General features: G+C 39.0%; 1 protein-coding gene across 1 annotated transcript in view; it reads left to right on the top strand.

Annotated features, from left to right (window-relative positions):
* The first annotated feature begins 491 nt into the window (after positions 1–491).
* SRGAP1 (SLIT-ROBO Rho GTPase activating protein 1) overlaps positions 492–27,620 on the top strand; it is a 189,778-nt gene continuing 162,649 nt past the window's right edge. Inside the window, exons 1-2 of the mRNA XM_036761289.1 lie at positions 492–681; positions 9,864–10,026. Of these exons, the coding sequence (XP_036617184.1) occupies positions 539–681; positions 9,864–10,026 (306 nt within the window). The 5' untranslated portion in view covers positions 492–538. The remainder of the gene's footprint in view (positions 682–9,863; positions 10,027–27,620) is intronic.

The following is a 27,620-nucleotide window of genomic DNA, read 5'->3' as shown; positions in this document are numbered from 1 at the left end:
CAGTCTCTGTATATTGCCAACTGGCAAGACACGTGGTAGATTAGAAACCGGGAAGAAATGATGCTCTTTTCTTGCCCATGTTGGCTCTGGGTTGATTGAGGTGAGGTCTTGATTTCAAAAATTTTTTTTAAATGCAGAATATAATTGGTTATTCAGAAATCTTAGAAAAGTCCTTCCTAATAGTTATGGTAGTCTCTGAAGCACTTGATTTTTTTTTCTCCTTCGTGACTTACAATTACATCTTGCAAAATATTAATAGTAGTAGAAAATGGCTGGTAGTTTTGGGGCTTTTTTCGTTGATGCTTGTCCTGTTTAAAAACAAAAAAGAATTGGCAATTGTCCTGGACACTGAAGCCCAAATTGAATGTGGTCAGTGCTGAATACAGTGAGAGGCTGATTACTTCCCTGTTATATACTCTATTCATGGCAATACATCTGCTTACTTTTTCCTAAACCCGCTTATTTTATTTTTCTTTCGTTTTTAGAAATTCGAGCTCAGCTAATAGAACAACAGAAATGCCTAGAGCAGCAGACCGAGATGCGGGTACAGCTCCTGCAGGACCTGCAAGATTTCTTCCGCAAAAAAGCCGAAATTGAGACCGAGTACTCACGCAACCTGGAGAAGTTAGCAGAGAGGTTCATGGCCAAAACCAGGAGCACAAAAGATCACCAGCAGTACAAGTAAGGACCGCACTGAGGCAGGCCCCCTCAAGATACCAGCCTGTTTGCCCACCAACCCAGGCCATTCTTGTTTTTTTTCCCATCTGCGTAGTTGTTGAACAAGCAAAATGTTGATGATGCCATAATAACAAAATGCAAATTTTGTGACAAAATCATCCCTTTATTTAATCTTTTAAATTTTAAAGTGAGCCAAACGAGAAAGGGAGGGAGACAGAGAGAGAGGGAGGAGAATATGAACTCTAGTCATGTCTCTTTCCAATCATGGTTAAGTGATTTGTCCAAGGTCACACAGTCGGATTTGAACTCAGGTCCTCTTGGCCTCAGGGCTGGTGCTCTATTCACTGGGCCACCCAACTGCTCCTTCCCCACCTTCTTTTTTCAATCATGCCTTCATTTAGAAAGGCTTTCCAGAGCTCCCACACTGTTTAGTACTGTGGAGTATAGGAAGAGGTAGAGAATACGATCCCTGCCTCTAGTTAGCACAGTGGATAGGAGCACAGAACTTGGGTTTAGAAAGACCTGAGTTCGACCTGACTCATAGATAAATTAGGTGTGTGACTCGGGGCATGACCTCTTTCAGCCTCACTTTACTCATCTGTGAAGTGGAGATAATGATAGTACCTAACTCATGGGGCTGTTGCTGGTATCAAATGAGATAATATATATAAAATGCTTTGTTATCTAAATGCTAACTATCATTATGAAAGGACCTTTGGAATCTAGAAGAAGACAATGGAAGCACACAAAACAAGAGCTGAGTCAAAATATAACTGGAAAAGATGTCATGTGGCGTCTTTGGATTGATTAGGTATCGTTTGAGTGTTCCAGATATCACATGCAGTGATTGCATGAGCGTTGGGTGTTAGAATAGGTTAGTGGAGAAGGAGGTTAAAATAGTGGAGATCCTGGAAGGATAGCTAGGAGGTGGATTGATGGAAAGGACAGTGTAGACAGAGGGGTGGGACAGATTGAAGCTTCGGGTGTGAGAATGAGCATGACATGTTCAGGGTGGGGTTGGGGGAATTTGAGTGTGTGTAAGTGTGTCTTTAATGTGACTCTTACTAGTCCTGACCCTAGATTTGGAAATTAATTTAGAAATTTTCTGTTAAGAGTATTCAATTTTTGAAATGGATGCTTTCAACTAGGATAGGTGGTCTTATCCTCTGAGTAATTCTCAGGCCCTCCTACCCCCACAGCATGCTGTGCTCACATTAATCTCCTGCCTGCCTGTGTTCTCCTTCTCGTCCATGAATCTAACTCCTATCTATCCTTGGGGCTCTTGTGCCAAGCTTAAGAGAAATTTACAAAACATTAAATTCTTGAAGAAACATAGATTTGAGGAAAAATGAGGAATTTATGTGAAGAAAATAGGACATTATGCTGAGGGAATCATTATTGCAGTTCCTTAATAAATTCCTGCTGATGTCAGTTACTAAATGCCACTTGAGCAGAATATGCAAGCTTATCTGGGATAATAGAAGACCCCTTAAAGTCTCCTTTATGGTCATACTTAAAGTTGCTGGTTTGGGGCAGGTAAAATAATACCAAAGGTTGGAGCAGAAATTTAATCCACAGCCAAGATATTTTTGAGGAGGTAAATGATTGTAGTGTGTAAAAACAATGGTCTGTTCTCAGTCTTTGGGACTTTTTTCAGACAGATACTGAAGGCTGTCTGTATTGATGAGGAAAGATTTGTAGGTCCCCCATCCCCCACCCCCGCCAGTGCTTCTGCTAATTATGCAATACACTATACAGTAGTCTATAGAAAAGGACAGTTTACTGTACCAGAGAAGCAAGTTTTTTATAGTGTAAGATGTTTCTAACAGAAGCCAAAATTCCCCCCCCTCTCTCTCTATATATATATGTATATGTATGTGTGTGTATATGTATATATACATATATATGGAGAGAAATATAGTTCTGTATCTCTATGTCAATAGAGAGAGAGTGTATTCAGTATATCTATATTGATATAAATCTGTAGCTATCTATATCAAGACGGGGGTGGGGTATGGCTATAGTGGAATAATATGTGCATTTATAATGACCAGTTGAAATAGTACATATCCTTACAAATGAAATGACATGTACATTTATTTCAGTACATGTCTGAATTATAATTGCCGACAAGTAAAGTAGATGTGTATGTATCTATACAGGGGTCTTCTGTGCTCAGGAGCTTCTAATTCACTTGCTCTGTGTTATCTTGCAGTAGAATGAAACTTTTAAAACATCTAGGAAAAGGGAGCACAAATAAAGTATAGCCTCAGCTGAAAATAATGATGCTTGATTTTGTTGTTGGCTTTTTGCTCTCCTATATTGGTCTGTCATTAAAGGTCTTTGAGCAGGGAGTGGATGACCACTTTATGAGGATGTTTTAGCTGGGGATTATGGTATGAGTAAGTTTGACTAGATAATCATTGATGTCTGTCTCTCAGATTTTATGATCCCATGAAAAACCTTAGTGTTATGGGGATGATTGTCCCTAATAGATCACCCCTATAAGGGAGATAGATGAGAGCCAATGGTGCCCTTCCCTGCAGTTTTCTTCCTATATTCCTTATCTCCTACCAAGGAGCTGTGGTAGTACTCCTTACTTCTATATTTATTGTCCTGTTTTGTGTTACAGTTATTTATACAATTTTCAGAGTTAGGTATCGATCTTTTCTTTCCCATTGAATTGTAAACTGGTAGGAGGGGGGCAGCATGATAGCCTGGATGGTGGACTAGGTTTGCATTCTACTGCTACTTACCAGCTCCGTGATGATAAGCAGATGACTAAGGCTGTCCAAGTGTCAGTTTTGGCCTATTTCAAATGTTTAATATTACCTGTAGTCCCTGCCTGCCTCGTAGATTTGTTATGAGGAGTGAGTCAACAAATGCATGTCGAATGTTTTGCACATCTAAAGTGGTCTATCAGTGTCATTCATTATTACTGTTATCATTAAGGTGTTTATGGGCAGAGACCATATCTGACTTTCCTTTGTGTCTCTTGGCACATATCTCAGACAGTTGGCACTTAGACATTTGTTCAATCTGACACTTAAGTTGGTCATACAAAAAGTTTCAGCTGAGTCAATGATAAGCTTCCCTCACTCCCCTTGTGGTTCTTGCTAAAATATTTTTAAAAGCCAAAAAGCAGTGGGAAATTCCTTTGAGTTTTTCTAACTCTGAACTCTTAACTGCCCAATAATTGGGTATAAGAAATGGTTTCTAAGTCTTTACAGGAAGGGACCAAAAGCAGGAAAAAAAAATTGTATATGAAAAGTCTATAGAAATAACTAATCCATGCTTTGAGATAGCCTCAGAAATACTACGAATTTAGATGGTGCTTCCTTGATTCATGGGTTGCCATAAACAAAGAATCCGTTACTTAGTCTCCATGCTTTGGTAGATTGGTTCTTTGATGGAATACGCTCGGTGGATTTCCAAGATCCTACTTGATCTTTCCAGCATGGTGGAACCCATAAAAGTTTACGTTTAATTGGAGTAATCTAAGATCACCTCCTTATTTCTAGTGATGCTGTTCTGATTACATCAAGCCATAGAATATTATAGGATCTTCTCAATGAATGAATGAAAAAGTGCTTTATTAAGTTCTTATTTGGTATCAAGCATGATGCTAAGTGCTGAGGATACAAATAGAAATCAAAGAAGTTCCTGCCATGGAAGACCTTACATTTATTGGAGATGGGAGAGATGATACTTAAAGGGGAGTGGCAATAGGGGAAGGGACATTTGGGTTTGGAAGAGACAGGGAATGGAGCCACCAGGGAGTAGACAGACACAACTTGTCCAAGAGCAATGAAATCAGTGATTATTCAAAAGGGACTGGTGTAATAATCTGTAGAGGGAAAAATAATGAATGCTAAGAACGCAGATCTTCATAGCAACCTTGTGAAATGAATGGTGCCAATATTATCACCCTCATATTACAGGTGAGAAAAACGAGATTCAGAGTAGTTATGAGACTTGCCCAAGATCATAAAACTGCTCAGTGTTGGAGGTGGTGACTGAAGCAAAATCTTCTGATTTAGCATCTAATATTATTTCTATGATTTTTAAAGAGTTAGCCCTTCTTAGCCCTGGGAGGAAAATTAGCTTGTGAATGATATATTATCAGTGAATTGAAATGACATGAGCAAAGACCCGGAGGTGGGAGATTACAAGGCATGTTCAGGGAAAAGTAAGTTGAACAGTCGGGCAAGAACAGAGGCATCAGGATCTCTAAGGTCCTTTCCAACTCTAGATTTATCATCCTGTGATCCTTTGGAGTGGTAAATAACATTGTTCTACACTATGTGTTACGTAATAGCAAGGGCCATTTTTTATCTTAATTTTTATATCCCACCAAGCACCAAATAGTTGGAACTTAATATATGTTTATTGAATTGAATGAGACATAGCAGCCATTATGAGGGAGGGGGCTTGAATTCTAAAATAAGGAGTTGGAACTTTATTATATAGGCAACAGAGAGTCACTGACAATTTTTGCATTGAGGGACAAAGTATAGAAAACAAGAAGTCTCTCAAGAAGTTTTATATCTTTCAGTGTAGAGGATGGATTTTTAAGTAAAGGTAGATATAGAGTTGTTGTTTATCTTTCATTCTCCAAAAGGACCAATGATATCAGGTGGGTGATGTCCTGACTTGCAAGTGAATTGGATTTAAGTAAAGCAGAGCTGGGTAAAGTTATCAGCCTCACTCTCTCCTTCAGAGTCATCAGAGTCCAGTGGCAAGACATAGGTCAGGATGACTGGTGATGGCCCAGGATGGAGTGGGAGACCTTGGCCTTTTTAAGCTAAGGTGTTTCCCAGGTCTCAGTTTGTCTGAGGCAACACCCATGCAGTAGTTAAGGGCTAGGTAAGAATTGAGGTAAAAGATGGCCTAGTTTGCTTTCACAAAAGAATCCATCAGGGCAGGGAAGACCCTCAGGGTTTCTGGCCAGAATAGGAACAATTGCTGTTTACCTATTTACCCTCACTCTGAGCCATCAGAACCAAAACAATGAGCAAGTGAGGCTTGGTCTGGGGCCTATTAATATAATAATAATAATAATAATAATAACAACAACAACAATAATAATAATATAGAGTTGTTGTTTGTCCTTTGTTCTCAAAGAGGACTATGACATTTGGAAGGTGATGCCACGACTTGCAACTGAATGGGATTTAAGTGAGGAAGGGCTGTGCAAAGCCATCAACCTCACTTTCTCCTCTAGAGCCCTCTGGGGCCAGTGGCCAGATATAGACTAGGACAACTGGAGATGCCCCCGGATGCAGTGGGAGAAGTAGACAGAGACCGACGGAAAGGAGGAGGTTGTTGTAATAAGGAGGTGTGAAGTAAAGTGAACCTAGACTAAGATGGCAGCATTGGAAATGGAAAGGACAGTATGTATTCAATGAATATAAGCTCTCCTAATAGTTGGCGTGAACTTGCTGGGGTTTGTTTGGGTTCTTTTCCCCCTCTGGGAAGCTTGACTGTTCTACTTTTAAGTCATCATTTGTGGATGATTTCCAGATTGGGAAGAGAAGTTCTGTACCAGAGTTGAGCTGACTCCACCCTTCATACTTTCATCGTTCATTCATTTGTCCATTCAACTCTGATCTGACCTTATCCTTTTAGCTGGGCGGATGGGATTGTTTGAAAAACAGATGCCACAGAATTTTCCTTCTGTTTTCCATTTGATTAGCTAACGTTCTACTCACTCATTCAATGAATGCTTATTAGCTATCTACTCTATGTAGCTTTCTATGCATATCACTCTAAAAGGTGCTGTCATGAAAGTTCTGTGAAAAAATGTGAGGTGCTGTTAGCTTGGGTACTCCTTGAACAACAAAAAACAGAAGTTTCTAGGAGTGTCCTTTTTTCCAACCACAAGGGTTACTTTCCTGCCACCTGGCTTTTGCCCAGCCAACAGTACCCAGTAATTGTGTGTGTGTGTGTGTGTGTGTGTGTGTGTGTGTGTGTGTGTGTGTGTGTATGTTTGAGAGACTGACAAAGAAGTAGACCCAGAGAGAGAGAGAGAGAGGCTGCCAAAGGCTGACACCTAATAAAAGGGTCTAATAACTTCAAGATGATTGTTTCAAATTTTTGTCAAGAATAACTAGTCACCAGATATAACACATCTGCAGTTTTTAGGCTCCACCTTAAATAAAATAAAAAGTTAGATGTGTTTTTAAAAAAACAAGTCTCCCTTCTTAGGTTATGCTGGTTTTTACACAGTGTAACTCTCTTCCTATTAAGGAAACAAGGAGTGAGGAGAGAGTTTAATAAGAAACATAGCATCTTCCTTGTTAACTTAAAGACTATCCCTATATTTTTTATTTAAAAGACAAGAAGAAATAGCTACTATTATTTATGAATAATTGCTCAAGAATACTTTACCTTTCACAAGATAGATTCATAGTTAGCCTGGAGATTAGGCAAGAGAAGAGAGTGTCAAATTTGAAGTTTTATTTTGATGACATTTAAAAAGTCATGAGTTCTCAGAAGTCTATTGTAATAATTCCTTCCTGTTGGAGCTTTCTCTTAAAGGATAGCTGGCATTGTGATAGGGCATTATTTATTTTATTTTTTTAAATTCAGGGGATTTTTTCAATTAACAAAAATCTTTTTCTTTCTCTTTCCTCCCTCCCCTATCCCCATTGGGTGGAAAAGAAAAAGAGAAAAATAAAATCCTTGTAGTAAATATGCATAGTAAAGTAAAACAAATTCCCACGTTGGCCATGTCCAAAAAATATGTATGTTGACAGAGCATATTTTGGATCAATGAAATAGAATTTTGATTTGCTGGGTAGTTAAATTGTGAACACTGTAGCTGAGTAGGCAGAAAACTCTGACTTCATCAGCCATCCTATCCTGTCTACATTATAATTCAAGGACCATAAATGACCATGAGCAGTAACCCTCTAAACCCAAGTCATAAACAGAACTTATGGGTATTACTCCTTAAGTTTGGGACTGTTGTGTGGTTTTATAGGTGGTTTTTAAAAGTCCTTTGCTGGTGCCTCACCATAGCAGGAGGGGTAATGCTGGCTTGACAGTGATGTCAGCGGAGCATGAGCTCTGGTTTATCCTACCAAGATAGAAAGTCTTCAAGGAGGGGCCCTTTGATGGGATGTATATCTGTCATCTCAGGACCCACTTAGCTAATCTGAATAATCCTCATCATTAGATTAGCTACATAGCCTTGAAATTGTCAGCCACAGGTCATGATCTTGTTACTAGTTTCTCTTTCCTGCCTTTACTCAACCCATAGGAATATTGTGATAGGCATTAGAGGAAAAAGTATCCCCATTGATGAATTCATAGATCTTTGAAGTATTTTTTTTCAAATGTAAGAGAAAAATATTCATATTTTGAAATTTTGTCACGATACAGTAATACCTTATCAATAGATTATTCTTTTTGAGCTCCTTTAAAAATTATTTTTAATATATGGAATAAAAAAAGCATTTCCATAATATAGTACCATAAAAAAAGATTGCATATGAAACTGTAAATCTACTACGTACAACTTGCTATTCCTTTCAAATATACAACAAAATTATTGTATAAATTGCTCTTTTCTTCCCTCCCCACCTGCCCTAGAGATGGCTACCATTAGACACAAATGGGGTGTGTGTGTGTGTGTGTGTGTGTGTGTGTGTGTGTGTGTGTGTGTGTAAAATTGTTCTATACATACTTCTATTTATCATTCTTTCTCTGGGTGCAGATAGCATCTTTCTTCATATGTACTTTATAGTTAATTTGAGTATAATAGTCAAAATAACTTATTTGCTCAATAAACTATTCTTAAAGAATACAGTCTTTAAAAGTTCTAGTATTTAAATTATGTTTAGCTAATAATTCTGTTGGAGGTGGGGGCGGGAAATCAATGTTTAAGAAACCAATGTGGTCTTAAGAATTTGAATAGGATTTGAATAGTCTCTAAGCTAGCAATCTTCTTGCTCTCATTTATGATGTCAAGTCAACAAGTATTTATTAAGTGCTTCCCATGTGCCAAACACTGTACTGAGTGCTGGGAGTACAAATATAAATAGAAAGATAATCCTTGCCCTCAAGGAGCTTACATTCTAATAGGGGGGAACAACATATGACAGGAAGCTGGAAGGGGAAAGAGAAGAAGGTGCCCATATCCCCACATGGGGTGTGCATGATGCCATGCATGGTAGAGAAAATACCAGTGAGTCAGGAGAGGAATCTGGAAAGGAATGAAGTTATGGCTGGCTTGGGCATTTTCCTTAAAATGATGCTTCTGGAAGGAGCCAGCCAATCAGAGGAAGGTGCCCTGGGAGTGGAGTGTACTTCCAATGTGAAAAGACCAGGGCTCGAGGGACCTTACAAGATGAAGAGGCTACTGTGGCATGGTAGAGAAAGTCCAGAGAGTCAGGATACTAGACGTAATACAGTAGTGTTGTCATTTCTGGATATTCTTTGGGAGAATGGAGATATGTAACACATGAATTTATATCCCACTGGAAGCCATGCCTAGCCAGATCTTTTCTGACATGCAATGGACTGAATTTCCCTAGCAGACTTTGAACAGTGGCAAACCACATTCATTCTGTGAGGCAGGAGTTTTATCGATTTAAATGTAAACACAAATTGTCTTTCTTCAGTGAGATGTTTAAAACTAAGAACGTCTCTTGAGCTCTATGGATGTGAGGGGTCCCATGGCACTTTTCTAAAGAGTGTGGGTTTTGACCAAATATTCTTGGCCTGAGTTGTCTTTCTCCAAGCCTGGGGATCACTTGGCCACGTGCCTTCTACCACAAAGAAGAATGGATTGCTGGTGATGGTGTGCCTTTCGTAATTCAGGTGCAGAATGAGTGTTGCCTTAGACAAACTGAGACCTGGCAAAGACCTTAGTTTAAAAAGGCCGAGGTCTCCCCACTGCATCCAGGGCCATCTCAAGTCATCCTGACCTCTCTTGCCGCTGGAGCCGGATGACTCTGGAGGAGATGGTAAGGTTGATGACTTTGCACGGCTCTGCCTCACTTAAATCCAATTCACTTGCAAGTCAAGACATCAGCCTCCTGATGTCATGGGTCCTCTTCAAGAATGAAGGACAAACAACAGCGTCCTATTATGCTCCTTTGGTTTACTTTATTTTGCTATCACTGATTTGAGTATACTTCGGCTACTATTTATAATACTGCATTTCTTTGAATCCTTAGGAAAGACCAGAACCTATTGTCTCCAGTGAACTGCTGGTATTTACTCCTGAACCAAGTAAGAAGAGAAAGCAAAGACCATGCAACATTAAGCGATATCTATCTGAACAATGTCATCATGCGCTTTATGCAGATAAGTGAGGATTCTACCAGAATGTTTAAAAAGGTAATGCCATCATTTCTGCCTGAACATGTATTCTAAGCAGTTGGGTGCAGTTAAGACTCATACGGTATTATAAGAATCCAAATCATTGAGCGTTGTGCCTTTCTCCTTTGTAACATTTGTAGGAACAGGCATCTGATTTTAAATGAGAAACCCTGGTGGGATGTTCTTGGTTAATTATAACCCCTGCCCAGTGGAAGGGACTGTCTGCAGCTGGGAACATTCAGACTGGAGCAAGAAAGCTTTAGCTTCAAGGAAAAGTGAGGAATAAAGAGAGAATTGCATCTGTAGCTTTAGCTACCTGAAAAATGCCAGGGAAGACCCAGTCCCCTACCCTGAGTACCTTCTCCCTTCTGCTAGGTGGCTTCGTGCCACCAATACAAATGAGAAAAGAAGCCAGACTTCCAAAGCTCTTACTGCATTACTGGCTTCGTTGCGTGGACATTTTCATTTTGAGCAATGAATAAGTTGGCTCTCTCCCCATGTACAGAGTTCAGCTCCTGCCTAGTAACAAAGCTGGCCTGTGTTTTTGATGTTTACATGACCCAGAATTTTTCCAGCTGTGTAGTGTCATGGTGGCTGTTCAGTGCAGATGCTCATACCTACTATTTGCTAATTAATCATGAAGTCTTAAATGAAAAAAAAAACCCACTAAATACTAATGACATATTTATAGTTGAAAGTTTTCAAACAACAAAAGCATACTGTTAATAATAGGCCAACTGGAAAATTTTTGCTGATGTTTGGTGTGGCCGTACTAGCTTTGACTTCTATCCTGGAAATAGAATCTGATGAACCCTAATGGTCCTTTTCTGTTATGGGGAAAATGCTGCTAGTCAAAAGGGAAAGGAAGAAGTGGGATCTAGAGACAACTCCAAAAAGGAGAAGATAAGTAGTTTTATCTTAAGTTATGGGAATTTTTAAAGAAGTCATCCTAGAAATGAAATTAAAGAGTTTCATTGATATGCTGATTAGCAATAATAATAAGTGACGTTGATGTAGTACTTCATGCTCTCCAAAGAACTTTACACATACCATCTGAGCTGGTTTTATATCAAGCATGTGAGGGAAAGCTGTCTTAAAGTAGGGGCTCTTAAGCCCTTTTTGTCTCATGGATCCCTTTGGCAGGTTAGTGAAGTCACTGACCCCTTCTCAGAATAATGTTTCGAAGTAATTGAAAGAAATGCAAAATTTCAGTTAGAGATTAGTCACTAAATCCAGAAACATTTATTGAGCCCCTACTATGTATAAGGCACTGGTGCTATGCACTCGAGTTACAAAAGGAGGTAAAAAGACCATCCCTGCCGGTTATTGAAACGAAAATGCATCTTTCCCCCAATCCAACTTCATGAACTCCATGAAATCTATTCACTTACGCCATTGGGATCCATGGACCCCAGGTTAAGAACTTTAGAGTAAGAAGGACACTTCTCAGATATTCTACTACACAGTGTTTGTAGCCAGCCAGGTAAATCTAATAACCTTGGGTGTTAGAAGGATGTCGTTGAAATAGTAACAGCCAAAATTTACATAGTGTTTAAGGTTTACAAAATACTTTAGACACATTATCTCTTTTTACCCAAGCAACCCTGTGAGGAAGACATTACAGATTTAATTATCCCTGTTTTGCAAATGGAAAGCACTGAGACTCAAAGAGATTCTATGAGTGTGCCAGGGGCACACAGCTAGTAAGTATCAGAAGCAGGATTCCAACCCTCGTCTTCCTAACTTCTAGTCTGTCACTGTATCCACTACATCAGAATGGCTCACCATTAATAATTCTGCCCTTTATCGTATTAGCTACCTCTTTGAGCTTTGTGTATTGAAAAATTTTAATGTGCCTCCTAGGATTAAGGATCTCCACATTTCACTGCTGGGAAAACTGTACTGTCATTTGTATATTCTGCCATACTGTGTATTTGGAGACTTTAACTTGTTGGAGCAAAATATTGCACGGAGTCCCTGATGCTTTAGAATGCATCTCTGTTGTTGATAAAACTATTGAACAGGACAGTACAATGTTTAAAGCTCCAAGAGACCCACCTCTATGATTACTCACCAGTCCACTAATCATCTTCTGTCATTTCTCCATTTTGTCCACAAGGACATTCTTAGAGACATTATGAAATACTTTTCTGGATCCTCATATTCCCTATGACTTGGGCATTCTCCTGAGCCACCATCTTAACAAAAAATAAAGGATATGAAGTTAATTTAGCATAACTTGTTCTTAGTGAATCCGTGCTGGCTCTTCAAAAAGAACGCCATAATTATGTGGTCACAAACTTTTAATAGAATGATTTCTAGAATTTTGGTGGAGATTGATAATAAGCTTGCCTAGTCTATGGTTTATAGAATCTACATTTTTTTCCCTTTCTTTTTAAAAAATCAGGACTTCTACTTGTCCATTATTCTGGTATTTTTTTTCCTTCATAATTTTTTTTCAAACTATCAACGGTTTCGTGATCTTATCTACCAAGCTTTTTCAGTAGCTAGAGTATATTTCATTTGGGGCTGGAAACATGAAACTACTTAAAGTGTTTTTTATCTCCTTACCTATGTTGGTATACAGTTTCATTTTAAAATTGTTTTGTCCTTTATGGTTGGAAAATTTCTCTGATGAAAAAGATGGAAACAAAATGGAAGTTAAATAGATCTTCCTGTTTTTTGTCGTTTGTCTTCCTGAAGCAATGGCTTTGTCTTTTCCTTGTTTTATTTTCTCTCTAAATATGGCTTAAACCCCCCCCCCCTTTTTTTTTGGTCATTAGCATTCATCACAAATCTTGTGTTATTCTGGATTTTAACCTTTCTTAAGCTCTTCTTATAAGTGAACGCTGCTATTTCTTACTTATCTGTGTTACTTTCTATTTCTTATATGTCTGTTTAGATTATCAGACCCATTGATTTCTAAGATTCCTCTTCTTTTTCTTTATCCAGATCATTCCTAATTATATAATCAGAATTTTATTTTTGAGAACTCCACTTCTCGTTTGAGCTGAATTCCCTTTGATAGTTTCTGGCCATGGATAATATTTATTCATCATTTGATTAGCATTTATGGCTTCCATCTACTGAAAGTATTTGAGATGCTTTATAAGTGAAACATAATAGCCTCCTAATTGGTCTCCCTCTGTCAAGTCCCCTCCCCCACTCTAATCTATCCTCCATACAGCTGGCAAATTGATTTTCCTGAAGCACAGGTAAAATCATGTTACATACTCTGCCCCACCCCCTTAATAAACTTAATTGGGTCTGATTACCGGATCAAGTATAAACTCCCCTGTTGGCCATTTAAAGCTCTTTAAAACCAACTCCCCTCCTATGTTTCTAACTTCATCAAATATCCCTCTCCTTCATGAACTCTATGGTGTAGCCCAACTGGCTTTGCTATTCCTCAGGCAGAAGACTCCCTGTCCCAACTGACAGCTTTTTCATTGGCTGTCCCCCATGACTGGAAGACTCTTCCTCTTCACCTGTGTCTCAGGTGATTTAATGCCTTAGTTTCTTTCAGAAGATTTCAGCTCAAGTACCGCCATCTTCATGACTTTATGACTATTTTTGGCTACTATTGCCCTATCCTCCCAAGGTTACTTTGCATATGTTTGGTGTACACCTAAGCATGTGTATTTTGTGTCTGTTTGTTAGAATATAATGTCCTTTAGGATGGGACCATTTCATTTTTGTTTTTATATACCTTACATCTATTAGGTACTTGAGAAAAATGAGAGTAATTGGGGATAAAAACCAAAATGGACACCAGCTCAAGGAAGGAGAAGGCACAAGCATTGTTAGTTACCTGGGGGGGGGGGGGTGGAAACTAATTATACTTAAGTATTAAATTAGACAGAAACTACAGAATGGGGGATGACAGCTAAGACAAAAAAAAACAACTAGTCAATCAATCAATATTTATTAAGTGCCTACTATAGGCAGCTGTAGGCACATCTAGGTAGATAGAATGTGGGGCCTGGAGTCAGGAGGACTTTAATTCAAATCTGGCCTCAGATACTTACTAGCTGTGTGACCCTGGGCAAGTCACTTAACCCTATTTGCTTCAGTTCCTCATCTGTAAAATGAGCTAGAGAAGGAAATAGCAAACCAATCCACTCCCTTTACCAAGAAACTCCCAAATGGGATCATGGAGAGTTGAATGTAGCTGAAATGACTCGACAGAAACAACAACAAAGTTCCAGGCACTGTGCTAAGAGCTGGGGTTACAAAGAAGGGCAAAAGTTTCTGCCCTCAAGGAGCTTACAATCTAATCAGCATGCTGATTAATTCACAGAAAAATATATTTTCCTGGTACTTAACTTAACCAGGAATTTACCATTGTGGATCCTTTTGTAATGGGCAATGAGCAAAATAGTGGCTGGTTTTTAACTATAGTTTTATAAAAGATGGTATAATCCTGTTAAAATGAATAATTCTGGTACTGGCACTGTATGAAAGAGGAGAAGATAACATGGTATCATAATTCAATGAAAACATTTCTGTGGAAAGCTGAGATAATAAGGCCCAGCCACTTTGCTTGTTGACTAACTCCATACATAGTTGGACCTTGGAAATTCTAAATGAATGGAGAGATGGTTAACATGCCTATTGGACTGTCTCAATGATTGGGTGTCTTTTTTTAATAGTTCAAAGATTTTATTCTAACACCTTTAATTACAGTGCTTTTTGTTGAAATGAAAACTGAAAACCAGTATACCAAACAGTCCATTACTGATTGTCTCTTGAAAACAGTCAGAATTTCAACACCAAACAAGCCAGTTCTGAGTTTTTCCCGAGATAAAGTTTTACAGTTCTAGCTTCTTCAGTGTTTAGTAAAATACAAAAGAAAAAAAAAGTTGTTTTTTTTTTCCAGATGGCAGATATGACCCTTGTAGAAATGAGGGGTAGTAAAAGATATTTCACATCAATACAGATAGGGGCATTGTTCCAAAACAGGACCAAATGCTTCTAGAATGGAAACTCTCACGCTCAATTTATTTTTTTTCTAAACGTAGACACCATAGAGAAATGCCTGGTGTTCTTGACTGTTTTTTTTAAATAAATGATCAGATATCTTAAGGAGGCCTTTGGCGGGTGCTGGAATACAACATGAATTGATTGAACCACCTAACAAGTACTCCAGTCTTGCAGAGAAGGGGAATATTGTTATTCTTTTGGGAACGCTTAAGACCTGACCTTGTATTCCTGACCAGAAAGAAGGAAAAGTAAGTTCAGCCCAGATAGTAGGCACATCAAGTTCATAAAGAAAGAATCAATATTGTCCTTGGGAAAAAAAAATTGTATAAGTGTCTTGTTGAGAAGTAGTCCGCACCACCATCACCAGTCACCATCTTACTACTACTACAACCACCACCATCACCATCTCACTACCATTATCACCATGATCACCATCAAAATTCTGCAGCACATAAGGCAGAAGAGCTGATTTGAGCCTGAAGAAATATTTAGAGCAGCCATTACCAGTTAATTACATCCTCCATATGACTCCTTTGGAGTACTTGATTTTATACGGGACTAGACTTGTCATTCATTCAGTAAATATTCAATCACTTACTAGGTCAGAGGCCCTGTGGAGAATACGGAGAAGAGTGAGATAAGATGTTTGCCTTCAGGGAGCTTAGTAATCTAGTAAAGGAAATAAGACATGAATACAAATGAGATTAAATATGACAAGTATCTTGGAAACTTTAAAGCATTATATGAATGTTAATGATTATTATCATAGCCATGTAGAACTATAATTATAGTAACTTATAGTTATTTTTGCATATGTCTTATCTCCCCCACTAAATTACTAAGGTATTACAGGAATATCATACAACATACAGATGAGAGTCATCTTGGTGTAGTGTATAGGGAGTTGGGCCTGGAGTCAGCCAAGTATTCAAATGCAACTTCATTGACTTATTTGCTGTAGACTGTAGTCAAGTCCCTTTGTCTCTCCAGCCAGTGTTTCTTTATCTGTAAAATGAGGGGATTAGTTGACTTCTAAGGTCCCTTGTAGCTCTTAACATCTATGAACCCATGACCTGGGTTCTAGTGTTGCCCCTGACACATACTAGCCATATGACACTGTTCTAGAGACTTAATCTTTCAAGGGAGCAGTTGCAGAGAAGGGGCAGAACTGCACAGGAAAAAGAAGCTCTGCCTTAAGAGTTCTTCACACAAATGAAGTCATAAATCTTGTCCTGTGTGATGGACTGACTGTATACTGTTGTCTGAAGACCAGCCTCACTATAGATTGCTAGTATGTAGACTTTGTTTGAAATATAAATCTGTGTGATATATGAATGTTTGAGTGACTTGAATAAATGAAAAAGCATTTAATTGCTTATTATGTGCCAGGATGATACAGTTACCAAAAAATAAAAAGATAGTCCCTGTTCTCAAGGAGCTTACATTCTAACATCAGATGACAATACAAATAAGGAAATAGTGGGACGGGGGCTTTGTCGCATGGGTGATGAATGGAGTCATAGGGCATTGACTTGTTACTTTAAAGGAATGGTGTAGGCCATCTCCAGTCGTCCTAATTTATATCTTGCCACTGGACCCAGAGGGATGCAGAAGAGAAAGTGAGGCTGGTGACCTTGAAAAGTCCTCCCTCACTTAAATCCAATTTGCTTGCAAGTCACAGCATCCCCTTCCTGATGTCATGGTCCTCTTCGAGAATGAAGGACAAACAACAACAAAGGAATGGTCGTGTGGATTTGAATACTCTTCTAGAATTAAGTGGAGGCAGAGAGGTATATGAAAGGCTGTATAGCATGATGATAGCTAAGGAATAGCACTGGATCTGGTTCAGGCTAGTTACAGTGAATGCTCATCAGTCCAAAGCCCAGAGCCCCAAGGAGGTTCTGGATGGCCAGGTTAGAGCTGGAGGCTAGAGCACAGGCATATGACATGAGAGTACCTGGGGAAGAGCAGCAGTATGGTACATCTAGCTCAGGCAAGTTATGGTGAAGTCAAGAGCCCAAGGACCCAAGGTCACGTTTGTGTGTACATATGTGTGTATATGAGTGTATATGTATGTTTGTGCATATACGTAGTATGACACACATGTAATCTAACATATACTACGTATATACTAATATGTGTTCACCCTGTGAGCCTCATATTAGCTTAGAAAACCACAAATTAACCTTATTGTATTTTTGGTTCTTTTGTTAAACATTTCCTAATGAAATTTTAGTCTAAACAGGCTATACTCAGGAGTTTTGGGGGAATGCGTTTGACATCTCCAATGTACTATATGTAGGGATAGGGACTGAACTTATAATTTTACTGGTATAGGGAACTCCCCAGTGAAGAAGCTCTACCTCCCCATGTGGGGTGGGTGACACCTTGTCTCACCCTTATAGCAAAAAAGTTAAAACAACATGTCACAAAGATTACAAACTACAACCAGGTTGGATTTGTACCAGCAAACACAGAGTTAGTTTTTTATTAAAGACTTAACCATATTAATTACAAAATCACCAAAAATCACATCACTAGATGGAAACTTTTGACAAACTACAGCCCTCAAGGGACTGTTTCTTTTCCCTCCCCCCACCCCCTGATATTTTGTATCCCTAAAGTTGACTAGCGTGCCTAAGGCATACTAGACGTTTAATAAATGTTAATTGACTGAGTGATAGGTCTGAGGACTGGGCTGGATGGGTTGGGATCATTAGCATGGCTGTAGCCATAGTGACTTACAAAGAGCTATGGTCTGCATTGGTGAAGGGAGTATCCACATTGGCAGAATTATAAATGGATGAAATACTGTAACAGATAAAATATTCACCTTCTAATTATTCTATAATCAATAATGATAAGAATAAAGATAGCTAGTATTTATATGGGCAGCTAGGTGGCACAGTGGATCGAATACAGGAAGGAAGATTCATGTTCCTGAGTTCAAATCCAGCCATAGACACTTACTGGCTGTGTGACCCTGGGCAAGTCACTTAACCCTGTTTGTCTCAGTTTCTTCATCTGTAAAATGTGCCGGAGAAGGAAATGGCAAATCACTCCGGTATTCTTTCCAAGAAAACTCCCCCCAAAATGGGGTCACAGAGCGTCAGACACAACAGAAATGACTTAACAGCAACAACAGAAGCCTTTCTGTAGTTCCTTAAAGTTTGCAGAGCCCTACACACGTATTATCTCACTTGATCCTCACAATGACCCTGGGAAGTTGATGCTTTTATTTTCCCCATTTTGCAGATGGGGAAACTGAGTCACATAGGGGTGGAGTGTTTAGCCCAAGGACACACATTTAGTAAGTGTCTGAAGCTGGATTTGAACTCAGGTCTTCCTGACTCTAGGTTCAGTGCTTTACCTACTGTACCACATTGCTGCCTCTGTTCTATATTATAATTATATCGTAGTTATTCTATGATACGTTCAGTGAGAGGTATGAATGAAGTTCTATGAGGACTCATAGGAAGGAAAAACTACTGCTGGGCATGGTTTTGAAATTATCGGAGAGGATTTCATGGAGGGAGTGGCGTTTGAGTTCATTATCGAATGATGTATGGGAATTGGAAGAACAGAGCTTGAGGGGAAATACATCCCAGGTGGTGAAGATAATATCACATTCAGCAATTATCTGCCCTGTCTCCAGCCCTATATGTGCACTGACATATTTAAACTTATATTTGATTCTGGTTGTAGAATTTTTAAGCTTGCAGATCTGACTGTCCTTTTTAGCTTCTAACAAATCTATGTTGCTGGCACTCGATTAGTCATCAGGATAATTTATGTCTTCACTTATGATCTTTATGGCTGTATCATTTGTTGCTCTGAGATAAAAACTCAGGCGATTTTTCTTCTTCCCTGGCATCTGAACAAGTGCTGGTCAGTTATTTTTCTGGGTTGCCCAGGGAAAAGTCAACACATCCTGCTATTTAGGAGGTGTAGAGTCTGTTCAAGAATTCATAGATGTCCCCCACCTGCACTGGGCACCCTTGCCCCCCTGAATGCCCCAGGAACATTAGCACCAACCTTTGCAAGTTAAAGTATGGCATGGTAGTAGTGAAAAGAATGCTGGTTGTTGGAGACATGATAAACCTGGATTGGACACTTCTGCTGTAGGCTTTGTGAACATGGCATTGGTCGTTCTAAGCTTCATTTTGAAGTAATGTAACTTGAAGGACCAACAGCGACAAAACCTGCCTCGTGGATTGTTATTCTTGTGAGAAGCAAATCAGATAATTTGTGTAGAATATTTGATAAGCCTTAAAGTGCTGTGTAAGTGTGAGCTCTTGTTGGTGTCCTTACTGATCATTTAAGTATAAAATCTATCCATGAAAATAGCTGAAATAAGAACTTCCTGTTAAGATGGTAATAGGAAAGGTCCTAGAAAAGTCCAGCACTCCCTCAAATACTCCAGTAAAGTTCTCAGAGGGCACCAGAAGGAAAAATGATACAGAAAACCATAGCCTGACTGATTATTTCTTCTTTTTCCTTATGCTGATCTTGGCCAACCAGTCCAACAACTTCTTGAGGTAGCTCCAAGTCAAACAGTAAAATGCTCATTAGCATAAAGAATGAAAATTGTTTCCATTTTTCCCATAACAGGAAAACATGGAGTACACAAAATTACAGCATTGTTGAGTGGGAAAGGACCTCAGAGGTCCACCAGTCTAGCCTATGCAGGAACTTAGGTTCATAGATTTACAGCTGGAAAGGATCTAAGAACTCGTCCATTTCAAAAAACCTTCCTTTTATAAATATAGAAACTGAAGCTAAGAGAATGACCCGCCTCAGGTCATGCAAGTACATAAGTGGCAGGGACAGGATTTGAACCCATGTCCTTTTAATAGCAAATCCAGTGTGCTTTCCACTGAACTAGGCTCCCTGCTGTCAATATTGTTAACAAGTGGTCATCCAGCTTTTTCTTGAAGATCTCTAGTGAAGAAGACATTGGTGTCCGTTGGATATTCTTGTTGTTCAGTCATTCTTCAGTCACGTCCAACTCTCTGTGACCCCATTTGGGGTTTTCATGGCAAAGATACTGAAGTGGTTTGTCATATCCTTCTCCAGCTCATTTTACAGATGAAGAAACTGAGGCCAACAGGCTTAAGTGACTTGCCCAGGGTTATACATCTAGTAAGTGTCTGAAGCTAGATTTGAACTCAGGAAGATGAATCTTCCTTCTGGTATTCTATCACTCTGCTACCTAGCTGCCCTTTTGGACATTCACCTAGTTTGTATTTTGATCAAGTTTTTAGCTGAGGGTTATACCAAGGTTAAAAAAATAAAAAAGGAGAGATACTAAGAACATATGTTTTCTTGAGACCACTCGTCTTATTGAAGGGATAATATTTTAATATTAATAATAATGATATTTCAATATGGTTCTAGTCCTGCCTAGATACTTACAAGTTGTGTGGCTGAGCAAGTCATTTAATTTCAGGGGCTCACTTTCCTCAGTTACAAAATTTTGGTTAACCATATTCTATGCCCATCTCGAGGGCATTACACCTCTAAAGTTAGCCAGGATAAGGAATGAGGTGAAGAATGCGGCCCACCACTTATAGGAGTTTTGGAAAAACTCTGTTGTTATGAAACCGGCTTTTTCCAGTTTTGTGTGATTAATCAGAAATTTTAGAGCAAATGCAATTACCACCTCCCAGCTGGGAAGATCTCTGAAAGCCACCAAGTACAGAAAGTCAGTGGGAGAGCCGTATAGTTAGGAGAAATAACACAGCCTAACATTAGTAAAGATTTGAGCTTCTATAATCCTGCTTATGTAAGATGTGGTGTGAGCAGCAGTGTCCCCAGATCCGCATTCATTGGTGTCCCTAACAGCTAAGGCCAAAGACTCCCCTTGGGATTTATCATAATCCCATTTTTCTCAGGTTTTTTTGTTTTTTGAAAAGGAGTTGAGGGGCTTGGTTATTTCTTCAGTTTGTTTTGTTTTTTTCCTAGAAGAAGGGCAGAAGTACCTGAACTTATATATTTTCTTCTGATTTTCACTTGTAGTGTTGCCTAGGTAGATAAATTTTTCATGACTTAAAAATTTATAAAAGTTTTACCAAACCCAGGGGCAGCTAGGTGGCGCAGTGAATAGAGCACCGGCCCTGGAGTTAGGAGAACCCGAGTTCAAATCCAGCCTCAGACACTTGACACTTACTAGCCATGTGGCCTTGGGCAAGTCACTTAACCCCAATTGCCTTGCCTTCCCCCCTCTAAAAAAAAGTTTTGCCAAACCCAAAATATATGATAGTCAAGCAAAGGGAAATAAAAAAGGGTACCAGAGAAGGGGATTGAATAAGCATTTGTAAAGCTGTTATGTACCAGGCATTAGTGTCAAATGCTTTTTACAAATATTAGCTCATTTGATCCTCACAACAACCCTGTGAGAGGGGCATCATTATTATCTCTACTTTACATTTGAGGAAACTGAGGCAAACAAATGAAGCGACTTGCCTGGGGACACACAGCTAGCAAGTGTTTCAGGCTGGGTTTGAACTCAGGTCTTCCTGACTCCAGACCTGGTGACTCTACCCACTGTACCACCAGCTGCACCTAAAAGACTAATTTCAGGCTATTTGGTGTATGTTGAGATGTAATTAAAAGGGAAGTTTCTCCCAAAAGACATTGCGGGTAGAATGCAATGTAATCCTTAGACTTCAGAATGTTTAAGAATGAGGGAAATCTTTACTCTGTCATACTCTTCTTAGTTTCCAGAGCTCACTATTTCGAATATGTGCATGGCCAGCAATGTTAAGAGTACAAAGAAATTTGAGTGGCAAATGATCACTTTCTGATGTGGTCTGTCATGCCCAGGTCTAAGGTGGAGAATAGCAGTCGAGGGCTAATGAGTCAGTAAGCCCAGACCTTGGTCATAGTTATATTTGTAATCATTTCTTCTCTAGGTTTATCCCTGAGGCTGCATTTTGACATTTTAAGGTTAAGATATAGTAATAAATGAGTTTGAGTAGATAGTCTCTCTTTTGGTTTAAGTAGAGAAGCTAGACAAACACACACACACACACATGCAGCAGCTAGGTGGCACAGTGGATAAAACACTGGGCTTCAAATCAGGAAAACCTGAGTTCAAATCCAGCCTCAGACGTTTACTAGCTGTGTCACCCCGGGCAAGTCACTTAACCCTGTTTTCCTCAATTTCCCTATCTGTCAAATGAGCTGGAGAAAGAAACGGCAAGCCAGTCCATTATCTTTGCCAAGAAAATCTCAAATGGGGTCATGAAGAGTCAGACATCACTGAATGGACTGAACAACAACACACCTGTACGTTTTCTAGCCTGCCCCCCCAACCCTGACTCAAATGCAAGCTCCTTAAACCAGACTCTTGTTTTTTTTTTCAACCTTGAATTCTCAGTGCCTAGCACAATGGCCCTTTAATACCTGTCCCTTGAAATGAATTGAGTTGTTGAATTAAATATGAATTATATATGAAATAAGTATGAATTAAATAAATTTTTAAAATTAAACAATTTTTTAAAATTAAATATCATGCCTATATTTCCTTTTTTTTTTCAAGGAAGTCTACTTTCTTGTAGTCTAAGATTCTTGTCTTCCTTGATAGCTCCCTTCTAGTCTCCAAATTCTATAATTATGCCCAGTGTTCCTATCCTTCAAGATTTTTCATTTTGGCTTTTTGGGTCAGACAGTTTATCTCATTGGTGTAGGGGTATCCCAATAGGGGAACTCCCTTTACTCCTGCTGATTGGCCTCTCCTCTCCAACAAAGAAAGACTGTGTGTGTTATATAAAGAGAGTTGTCTTTGGCACTCAAAGGTTAATTGATTTCACATTCCACTATGATGGCCAGAAGCATCTTCCTTTAAGGTTCTGGTCATTCCTTCATTAGCAGCCATTCCATTCTTGTTGGCTTTATTCATTGTGGCTTTTCCTTTCTAAGAAATGGAATTATCATTGAGACAAGTGAATTTATCAAGTGTTTTCCTTTTATTGGTGTGAGACTCCTGACAAATAAATGATCTGGTAGTTGCTATAATCCATTCCTACAGAAGATGTTGCTTCTGCAGGGTGTTCCTAAAGTCTGGACACATAGGGAGTTGATAGCAATGTGGAGTTCATGTGAACCTTTGCATCACCAATGATGGAAATCATATTGAAGATGTTATTTGTTAATATTCCAATTAAATAAAAATTTCATTCATTTCATTTCTTTAAAATATGTATTTTTGCCTATGTGTCCAGACTTTAGGAACACCTTGTAATAAAGGTTGCAATCTAATAATGTAGCTAGGTCATTTGAGTATCTTTGGCCTTAGTCTAGATGGGTAGCCTTCTCAAGAAATCTTACTTCTTTTCCTTCATCTTGGGGGATTCCAACAGAAGATCAATGGATTACATAGATTTAGAGCTGGAAAAACATTCAGAGAACATCTATTCCAACCCCGTCATAGGTTGGTGTGTATTGTTTGTTTTGCAAAACTTAATAGGTAGAAAATTTACACAGTTGATATAACCTAGTGTTTAAGATAGAATTTGAAATTTTAGTGCTTTGTTGTCTGTTTCCATGACATTTCTACTCTTCCAGATGTAATTTTTTGCTCATTGAGAGAGAACACTAGGCCTCACAGCTCTGGGCTCTCTACTTCTTGGCTCTCAGCAAGGGTATAAAATAGGATGTTGTTAGTGAATATCCTTATAGAATTTGGAATATCCTTATACGATTTCAATTTCGATTCATTCCAAGGAATGAAAAATTCAGTAAACATTTATTAAGTCCTCATTTTGTACAAGGCAGTGTGACAGGAATTAAGTTGAAAAGAATATCACAATACTGACCCTCGAGGAGTCTGCCAGAGGAGACTGCGGTCTACTAGAAGATTCATAATACTCTTCATAGGAAGAGCTTCATGAATGCTATGTCCCTTCATTAGTACATGGTTTCTTTTCCTTTGCTTTCATATTTTTCCCATCACCAACTTCCCCACAATGATTTTGGTTCTTTTCCAATCCCTTTAGAATGGTTTTGTTTCCTTACTAGTGTATTTCTTCTGTCCTATCCATGTTAGGTCAACATCCTCTCTGAAAAGTTTGAGTGTAGACAAAGATTTCTCGAGCCCTCTTCTTTTCTCCAGGGGACCAGCTTCATACCATATGTAATTGCTTCAGACAGGAATACAAAGCATTTATTAAGAACGCTAAAAACTCCCATTTATTTATCACATTGTGCTCTTAACAATACTAAAAACTCCCATTTTTAAAAATCAGTTTGTGCTTTCATCAAACCAACTTTATGTGTAAGGTAATAAAAGTATTGGCCCATTTTCTGAGGATCAAAGGTTATGAGCTTCAGGCATTGAGGTAACCAAGTCTCAAAGAGGTTATGACTTGCCCATATTCACACGGCTATTAAGTACAGAGCTAGGATTTTAATTCAGGTCTATTGACTCCAATTTTAGTGCTCTCTGTTCTACACCGTATACCTCGGTGCACTACAGATAGGTATTGGTTTGGCTTTCTCAGGGCTCAAGGTGAACTCCCTCGTGGCTTCCCTTGGAAACTATTAGTTACAAAGATCTTACTGTAAGCTTCTGGTTGCCCTGAAGCCTCCTGGGATGCTCGCTTAAGTCTCCCTGGCATCTCCTGAAGTACTACATCTGCTAACCTGCTAGAGTATTAGAATTAGCAGGAGTTAAATTTTGCCTACCTTCAACAAAAACTGTAGACCAGTACACACACACACACACACACACACACACACACACACACGTCACTCTTCTCTTCCTACATATTTATACCCTATTCATAAATGAAAAAGAATAAGAAAAAAAAAGACCATGGTGAAGCTCAGTGAGAAATCACTTGTGTTAAAGAGAGGCCCTTCAGGCACCATATAGTCAAAACAACAAGAAGGCAAAATCCAGGTTTAATACAAGGGTTGGAGATTCAAGATCCCATCTTCTGCCCCCCTTCTCTTGCTATCAACCTCTCCCATCTTAAATTTTTCTCACCTTTCAGTGATACCATAAACCAGGACTTTTTTGGCTTTTTATTTGTTTGTTTTTTAAGTTGGTCTTTTGACCAGCATTTATTAAGTACTTTTGATGTGCCAGGTACTGTGCTAAATACTGGGGATGCAAAGAAAGACAAAAACATACCTAGCCCTCAGGGAACTCATATTCTAATGGAGGAGACAAGATGTAAATTAGATACGTACATAGGTGTAAGGGTAGGAGTCAACTGAACTAATCACTTGACACCATTTAAAATAAGTAATAAATTGCTTCTGCTACAAATCTAATTGAAAAAAAAAATCAGTCAAGCAAGGCTTTGAAATAGGCATAGAAAAGGGCCTTAATTGTTTTCAAAGGAAGGAAAGCCATTGGTGGAAATTAAATGAAGCTACCCAGGCAATGTATTGGTGTTGGCGAAAGAGATTCAGCCATACCCTGTGGGACTCATAGAAAATAACAAGCCAGTTCAGAAGCCGGACATTCAAATGCCAGAAGAACCTAGAGCAAAAGAGAAATCCAGGCAAGACCCTGAGAGAGAGTCCCTTGGATTAGGAGCAGGGAGAGGAGAATATGTGTCTCATGAGCTCGAAAGGTCAGAATGTTTTAGACTTCCCATGGGCATTCTAGCAGTGTCCCCAGATTAGCAGAGGCTGATGGCAGTGTCTACAGCGACAGCTAAGGACAGACTGAGCACATAAGGGGAGAGGCAATTTCAGGAATCTGTCAGGAGTATTGCACACAACTATACCTTTACTAAGAGAAATTTCATGAAGATTCCATGAAAGGGGGGGAAAAAGGATTTCCAGGAGCTTCTACTCCATTTACCACTTAATCTGTTCTAAACTGGAGCCCATTTTCACCAAACTTTGCATCTACTGGGGGAGAGTGTGTCCCCAGTTTGGTGTAATGTTTTGTACCAGTTGTTCTTACCACTTTAGTAAATATCCATTTTCAAAAGCTCTTGTTGAAATAATTTGTATCAACTGATGATCAAATGGAAGCACACTGGTGGGGGCTTTTGAGTGTTAGTAGTTAAGAAAAAAAAGGAAAAGGAAAAAACACCAACCTCATGAAGAGTTGGAGCTTGAATGGAATGTCTCAGAGTACTGGAGTTCTAAGGCCCATGGCAGTTTCCAACACATGGTAATTGAAAGTTCACGTGAGAATTTAAGAATTCTACACAATGGTTTTTAGCAAGGTAGGATTTTTAACATTTTTTCTTCTCAGTAAATTATTCTGCTCTCTAATGCCCTTTATCTGAAATTTATCTCTAAATAGACCCTGTTAACTGGTTTTCTTGCTGATTTCTTGGTTCATACACCTATGGAAGCTGTTATATGATATTACCTTAGGACTTGTACTAAACAGTCCCAAGATTTAAAGAGACTGATGTAGCAAAAATATTGTAAACATGGGGCAGACCAGAATGTGTTGATGCTCCTCAGTTTTGCTCCTATTCTGTCCCTTGTACAATACTTATAGCATCAATGAGATAAATACACGTAAATAACTTTGGGGACTTGAAAGTACCAAACGGATGTGAGTTGTTGTTTTTGCTTTTGTTATTGTTAGCTCTCTAATTCCAAGACATAAGATTTTAGTAGTACAATTCCCATCCCCCCCATTCTCCCCACAAATAATCTTGCTGTACTTCCTACCAGCACTTTTGTTTGTGAGATTATGCATCTTCTAAGATTATGAATACACCAGCTCATTATGTTGTGTTATAGTATTTCTTAACCCAATGGGATAGCAGATGGTAGCTAGGAGAAAAAAACCACAGTAATTATTCCAGGTGGATATCTCTCTTACCTTCAAAGCCTCATTAGCTACTTTTCAATAGTTAGCCTGGCATTCTTTTTCCTCTTATATGTGGTCTCTTTGGTCCTGAAGTTGAGTGGGAATAGCATGCCCCTTGGTCACTGGGGCCCCACTTCTCATTTTACAAGCACTTCTGCCTCCTTGCCACTTACTCAATAAGCCTTATCATGTCAGAGTGAAAAAGATACTTTTTCCCTTTGGTCCAACTCTACAACCGAAAAAGAAAAAAATGCATAAAAATGGAATAATCAAAATGTGACTGAAGCCCCCTTTCACAGTCACATTTGCTGTAAGGCATCATTTCCATCCTATGGAAATCCATTTGGTGATTTAAATATTTCATTACAAGATCTCACCTACCGGGTTAAAGGAAACTGGTAGAAAATACGTCATTGGGAGAGACATCCAGAAATGCCCAGAATAGTGGAATCCCATTGCTTGGATGAGCAAGAGTCATAAACTAGAGTATTTCAATTAGATGAGACTCCCATAGCCTAACTGCTGGGCCCCTTTGTACTCCAACTCCCCCAACCCCGGCACCACCATCTGACCTGCCGATGGGTAACCTAAGTACTGTTAGACTTAACATGAAGCACCTCTTTACCCTTAGGAGTTTCAGGACTTTCCAGTTAAATATATTGTGGCCCTTTCAAAATGTTTACATGAACAACTGAATTTGCTTCATTGCATTTTTCTGTTTGAGCTAACCTCACATAGTGTTTAGAGCATCTTAATTCCATTACACTTTTGGGTTGCAAAGGAAGGAAGGAATCAAGCTTTTGTTAAATGCTTACTCTGGGCCAGGCACTGTACT

Source organism: Trichosurus vulpecula, chromosome 5 (genome assembly GCF_011100635.1).
Source record: "Trichosurus vulpecula isolate mTriVul1 chromosome 5, mTriVul1.pri, whole genome shotgun sequence".
Classification (NCBI taxonomy): Eukaryota; Metazoa; Chordata; class Mammalia; order Diprotodontia; family Phalangeridae; genus Trichosurus; species Trichosurus vulpecula.
Note: the sequence above shows the minus strand (reverse complement) of the source record. Positions and strands in the feature narration are given on the sequence as shown.